This window comes from Atractosteus spatula, chromosome 1 (genome assembly GCF_055471065.1).
Source record: "Atractosteus spatula isolate fAtrSpa1 chromosome 1, fAtrSpa1.hap1, whole genome shotgun sequence".
NCBI classification, from domain to species: domain Eukaryota; kingdom Metazoa; phylum Chordata; class Actinopteri; order Semionotiformes; family Lepisosteidae; genus Atractosteus; species Atractosteus spatula.
In genome coordinates, this window is record NC_142706.1 from 6,340,657 (window position 1) to 6,347,640 (window position 6,984).

The window sequence follows — 6,984 nt, forward strand, 5'->3', positions numbered from 1 at the left end:
GTGTTTCATTTATTTCATGAAGTCATCCAACATCCAAACGTTGAGGGGAAATATGTTTTTAAATACCCCCAGCAGGACTCTGTATACATGACTACCTTATTATTTAAGAACCATTACCTGAGTGACGTTAGATTTGCTATAGGTGAACAACTCTCTTCGTAAGCCTTTAATGCCGATTTCTCATCGGCAGCCTCCAGCGGCGCCCACAAGTCGAAACTATGCAGAAATGCGCGAGAAGTTACGCCTTCGGCTCACAAGGCGGAAAGAGGAACAGCCAAAGAGAGGTGACCAGCTACTGGACAGGGAGAGCTTAGAAGACCACCGAAAGGTAGAAGACCTATTACAGTTCATAAACAGCGCCGACTCCAAACCTGTCAGTAGCTCTCGGGCGGCCAAAAGGGCGCGGCACAAACAGAAGAAGGTAAGAACAGATGCGATTTTTTTTTTTTGTTCCCACTGTTATGATAAAGTAATAAAAACTCGAAGTGGCTTTGTAAATTGTAAGCGTATTCCGTTATGTCATTTTGTTAATGTAAACTTCCGATGTTCATGAAAGACCATAAACTGTGGAAAGGAAGCTTTTTTTAATTAGTGCAAAGGAACAAGTAATAGGTTTATTCCATGCTGAAAAAAAGAAGAAAGAGAACACAACGTTTCGGCCGTGGAGCCTTCTTCAGTGACACCTGAAGAAGGCTCCACGGCCGAAACGTTGTGTTCTCTTTCTTCTTTTTTTCAGCATGGAATAAACCTATTACTTGTTCCTTTGCAGCCTATGCATGCTGATGCAGCTACCCACCTTTTTTAATTAGTGTTTATAAAGCAACTCTTCAGTGTTTCATTGGCTTGCCAAACTACTATGTTTAATTGAATCACAAAACAAAGCTGTTTTTGTACTTTGCTCCAGAAAATGCTAAATGGGTCTCACCCTTAACCGCCAGCAGGTGTCACTTGATCCCAGTCTTGTAGCATTCTCTATACTTGTCCCAACCTGCACCACCTCTTGGCTAAATCCTGTACTACTCTGCAAAGAGCTTGTCAGATCTTGCAGGAAGGATGTTTTACTGGCAGAAAGTGTTAGTAACAGTTACATAACAGAAATGTAATCTTAAATTAATATTTAATTTGTTCATGTTTCTAAATTCTTTAAAACTAAATAAACATGATGCTCTGGCATATGTAGCCAGTGCAGTTACATATATTTACTATATTCATGTGAAATCCAAACTTGTGCTGCCATTATTCAAAACTTTATTTGTGCTGTAACAGGATCATATTTGTAAACAAAAATTAACACTTTAATTAAACTATCATTTTAAAATACACAACTAGATCTTTCCATCTCCAGAGTCATCTGCTCCCCCAGCCAGTGAGTGTGTCGATCCTGTGTAGGTCTTATTGTCTACTAGGAACTTGAAGATGACCAATCATTCATGACCATGAGGGATAGTAAATGAACACTAATCTTCAAGTCATTGGATGTATTGAAAGGATAGGGTGACATGACATTTATGTAAAGCTTTAGACATACAAAATGATTTACATTATAAAATTCACATTAAAACACTTTTAGTTAAGATGTGCTTGAAGGACAATATCATTGCTGACTAATCTGCAGGCCAAGTCAACACCAGGTCTCTGTTTAAATGTATATTTTCTCCATGCCTTCCCAGTTATAAGCATCAGAATTGGACTTATTTGCAGGCGTTCACAATACTGATATGCAGATACTCTTGTTGAAAACGCTTGTGTGACATATTTGGGTCTCAAAGTGACTTTGAAGTACTTCAATTTTTTCTCTTAACTACAGATTCTTTTGCAGTTATCCACACTATTTCAGCATATGATTGTGACCGATAGCCTAAAACTGGATCTCCTACCCTGGTCCTCAAGGGCTGCAATCCTATAACTCATTTTAATCCACTGAAGACTATGGAATACTTTATTGTATTGGCATATATCATGCATTAGTTAATAAGTAATTTGTTCAGTTAAACAGATTGTGGTCCATAAGGACCTGAGTGCTCACAGTGCTCTAGTTAAACTTTAAGTTGCATAATTTGGCAAATCACCTGCTTAGTTGATCATAATACAGTTTTTTTGGAAATTAATTATTTAATGGTTCTATATAAACCTGCTGGATTCAGGGTCTCCAGGACTTCAGTTGGAGACTCCTGGTTTAGATCTTTCCATCTTAGTAACTGGAATGTAAAACAGTGATAAGTGGATTACAATAATTAAGTGCATTCGTGTTCTCCTTGGGAAGTAAATTTAAAAAAGGCAGTTTTTCTGCTAGATGAGATGAGTCAAAATATATTTGATCTTTTGTAGTAAATAATATTTTGCCACATTTCTGTATTCTTCCAAGGATAACATTTTTCAAAAAGTAATCAAATAATCCAGAATGTTGTTAAATTAGTATTACTAGAAAATACATCTATAACACTAATGTATCATTTAAAAACATTAGTATTATTATTTTGAGTAAACAGGTAAAGGCAGTTTAAAAACATCACTGCTGGCTCAGGTGGAACTTTATAGATAAAAGCCAAACAAGGACTTTGAGCTAACTTGCTTTGACTGAAAGATAATAATTAATGTTAAATTACTGTTTGTCACAGTGATATATTTGACTAATTCAAAATTCCAGGACCGGTAGATGCATGTATTTCTGCTTTTTTGTCGTCACCCATTGTGCTAGCATACTGTAATAAGGGTGTTCAATCTCTCAACAAATCTTATAGTAAGCATTTTTTATCATTATTACTTATTTACAGTTTTAAAACCACCACACAAGACTGAAGATCCGAAGAGTGGATTTTTGTACTCATTCAATTAGATATTTTAACATGTGATAGCCTATTCTTATTTTATTAAAACAGCTCTGTATTATTCCAGTATTTTCTGTGGCATTTCCATATTTTCTAAGTGGAGTTAGCTGGTTGCAGACTCTGTAATCCAAAATATCTTTTAACAAAAGTCAATGTTTGGCTTTCATTGGAACAAATATTTGGCTTATTATCAATCCATTATATACAGATGTTCCCCATCCATCCACATATAACATGAAAGGAGAATACAAATAGAAAAGGCATTTCTGCTAAAACACCCAGGTGAAGCATGGAAGAGCACAGTTTTTTCCTGATCCAGGTTGCCACTTTTTTTTGACACTGTTATTCCAAGAAATGTCTCGAATAGGGCAAGGAATTGTATATGAAACTTGGATACATGCCAAGAGCCGTTAAAATCAGTATTGGAACCAATGGAATGTGTTACATATTTAATACAGAATGCTGAAAAAAAATAAAAAATAGGATTTACATTTGCAGTTTGCTTCCCTAAAGCCAGATGTTAGACAAACACGTCCAATGTGCAGGGCTGTGGGACCTGAACCGCTGTGCGCTGAGCAGGGAGCCATGCATAACCCTTGGTAGTTTGTCGGAGTTTGTTTGTGGATTAACAGCCCGTGTTCTGTGATGTGCAGATGGAGGAAAAGGCTCGTCTGGAGGCCGAGGCCCGGGAGAGGGAGCAGCAGCAATTGCTTGAGGAGCAGAGGCGGAGAGAAGAAGAGACGCTGAAACAGGAGCTGCTGAGGCTTCAGGAGCTCCAGCAGCTGAGGGCTGTTAAGAAAAAGAAAAAAGACAAAACAAAAGAGGTTCAAAAAGCAGAACCTGCTGCACCCCAGAACCCCCAACACTTAAAGGAAACCGCTCAGAACGCATTGGACAACTTTAAGAATGGTAAACCTCAGTTGCTGCAAGACATTATTCAGCTACCCAGTCCTCAGACTGGACCAGAAGACAATAAAGAGCAACAAAGATTAGTGCATGAGCCCACTATGACTAAGCAGAGCTGGATGAATGGAAAAGACTGTAGGCAGCTTAATCAAATGCAGAGCCAGAAGAACGCAAAGGTGAAACAGGTGGACACACCTGTTCTTCCTGAAGCTCTCATGCAGAAAGAAGTGAATGGAAAGTCAAAGGTAAGGCAGCCACTAAGCAAACTTGTAACAGAGATAGCAAAGAAGTCACCGGAAATTTCCAAAGGTACAGAGTTGACCGCAAAGACTACTAACGGCGCTCAGATAGAGTCTAAGCCTAAACCTGGAGAGGATCCTTCTAGCGAAGTGAAAAGGGAAGACAAGATCAACAGCTTAAACGGCAAGAAGCAGCTAAATCACGTAAGAGAGGACAAGGCAGCTGAGGTCACAGAGTTGCCTCCCCAGGTGGAGCAGCAGCAGCAGCAGCAGCACAGCAAGCCCAGCACAGCCGAATCTCCGCAGCCTAAAGGAAAGGCCAAGAAGAACAAAAAGAAAAAGGGAGATAAGCTCAATAACTCCATCGGTGAGTATTCACAGGAAGACTTCCAAACATAATGGTGTTCAGATTTGTTTCATTATTACTGAGGTTCTGTCATGTGTTGTTTGTATTAAAAAATGATCTTTTGTAATAGCTAGCGCATGACTCTTCTTGTATTCAATTACTTTAATATTGTGCACCCCATTAGATGTATTTATTCTCCAGAAGCTTTTTATAATAGTTTATAAAAAGAGACTTTTTATTATACGGTCCTGTGTTACAAGACAAGGAGGCATATTATGATGCTGGCTGAAATGTTGTTTTTTTTTCATAAATGTTGCTTTTTATTTATTTTGTGTTATAAAAGGAAAATAACTGTTTTTCTTCTAAGATGATGTGTTCCTGCCAAAAGACATTGACCTGGACAGCGTGGAAATGGATGAAACAGAACGAGAAGTAGAGTACTTTAAAAGGTCAAATATCAATGTGTTTTCCTGCCTTATTCTAAATTTGAGAAAAGATTAATCTACAGTATTTGCACCGTAGAAGGAGCATAGATGAGTAATATAAATATGCCTTGTGTGATAAAAATGTCTTTATAACACTGGTAAACCATTTAAATGCACTTTCATGCATTTACCATCTAGGAATATTTGCAGAAGTGTTTTGTTGAAAGTAAAAAAAAATGCTTGGAGAACTGATATCATAGAATAGGAAGTGTTGTCTATGTAAATCAGTATAATGATTAAAGTTGGATTTCATTTTCAGTGTATTTGTATATTCTATTAAATGTGTGGTATTAAAGTTCCAAAATATCAAGTATTGCATAAGTATTTTAGCTGTAGTTCCCACATTTCAGCTTTAGTGAATGTGCCACCCATTCAATTTCAGAAAACTTTAAAGATAAATGAAGATTTTTAATTTCTTGTTTTTTTGTATCGTATATTCTGAAGAATTATGAAACCTATATAGGCACCGGTCATCTCAAAGTTATACAGTGATTAGCAGCATGACCCAGACAAGTCAGTGACTTTTATTTCAAGCCGTCTGACTTCTGTAGACGATTGGAGGAGGAGGTGGAGGTTGGCATCAGCAATACCAGTTGCTTTCATCAATCAATGTGTTAATGGCTGCATTTGTTTACATAGTCTGGATTAGTGAGTTTTAGAATAACAGGTATGTCATTAACAATGTATTACTAGCTTTTTTAGCACACATATATTGTGTTAGGTATGGTGACAACAGTGAAGTTAAGCTATTGTAAATATTTTTGAATATAACTTATGCGTTACTCTCTTTGCAGATTTTGTTTGGACTCTGCTAGACAGACTAGACAGCGGCTTTCCATCAACTGGTCAAACTTTAGCTTGAAGAAAACCACATTTGCTGCACACTGATAACCATACAAAAAGACATTGGCAGGAACCAATCACTGACTGCTGACTCAGCCCTGCTGTGCTAGAAGCTCCTTTGGCCTCTGAGCCTCTGCTGCCTTGCCTTGTTCTTGTTGCTGCGAGGTTCTGTGAAGAACCCATTTGGCCTGATATTCTTGCAGAACTGAAAAAAAAAGAAAAACAAAACAAAAGCTACTTTCTACCTGAATTTGTTTGCTTGTGTGCTTGTAGTCTGTGAGTGGGACATTTCTCTTGACTGTAGCCATATCCTGATGAAGCTAGAACATAAAATGACTTTTGTTCAGATTTATTCTGGCTTTCCCCCCCCCCCCCCACCTATAGTAGTCCAGGCTGCTTACGTTCTGTTTGGATGAAGGTCCTCCAAAAAGAAACCATTAAAACGTTTTTCACTGTAACTGTGGCTTCTATCACACATGCATCCAGCACTTCTTTCAGATTGCTGACAAGGGAATGGGCTTGGTCAGTATCACTCTACTTTGCTCCAGCATTCTACACAATAAGGTTTTAAAAAAGAAGGAAGGCTAATACTTGACAATGCATTTTTCTTTTTGTCTCACAATCCACTGTTCAAAAGTGTTCAAGTTATGTGTTTTTTTTTCTTCTTGACCTGTAGCCAGCTTGTATCAGATTACTTGCAGAATGGAATTTAAGAAAAGAACAGTACTCACACTATCGACCTGTTATAGAGTGTATATTGTATTAACACTGAAGCCAAACTGGCTACTTTTTAACATATTGTTAAGTAATATTAAAAATCTTGTCTTTCTTTTTTGAAAGATGGAATACAGTAGTATGGCAGGAAGATTCCTTTGTGTCTTGAATGTTTATTCCTTTCACTGTTCGTAAAAAGATATGTGCTTGTTATTTTACATTTTTTATTGCAGCAAAGGATTTAGTCTTATTAATGCTCCCTTAAAAGATTAAGATTAATTTTTCAGAATACTGTAAATCTATTATTTTTTATACATGTTCTTCAGAACCGTTTTACCAATAAGTGTTCTACATTATTTACCCCATGCTTACGGAAAATAACATTTAGAAACATGCTTATGGAAATCCCTAATAGCACACTTTATTAATCGACACACCCCTGGATAGTCACTTTAAAGGTAACACTTTAAGATAGATATGTAGCTTCAGTCTCACCCCCTTACAGTGTCTGAGTAATCACCCTGACAAATTTCTTGATTTTACTGCATCATGCATTCATAATCAAAAGGAAAGTAGACATTACAGTGTCAGAAATTCACTTCTTGAACGTATCCAGAGTTTTT

General features: G+C 37.2%; 1 protein-coding gene across 2 annotated transcripts in view; it reads left to right on the forward strand.

The window, feature by feature from the left end:
* The window catches only part of fam193a (family with sequence similarity 193 member A), a 30,215-nt gene extending 23,718 nt beyond the window's left edge, over window positions 1-6,497 (forward strand). For both annotated transcript variants that reach the window (XM_088908742.1, XM_088908756.1), the window contains exons 20-23: window positions 191-421; window positions 3,482-4,340; window positions 4,687-4,768; window positions 5,599-6,497. In XM_088908742.1, coding sequence (XP_088764868.1) covers window positions 191-421; window positions 3,482-4,340; window positions 4,687-4,768; window positions 5,599-5,692 — 1,266 coding nt within the window. In that variant the 3' untranslated portion in view covers window positions 5,693-6,497. The remainder of the gene's footprint in view (window positions 1-190; window positions 422-3,481; window positions 4,341-4,686; window positions 4,769-5,598) is intronic.
* Window positions 6,498-6,984: the final 487 nt, after the last annotated feature.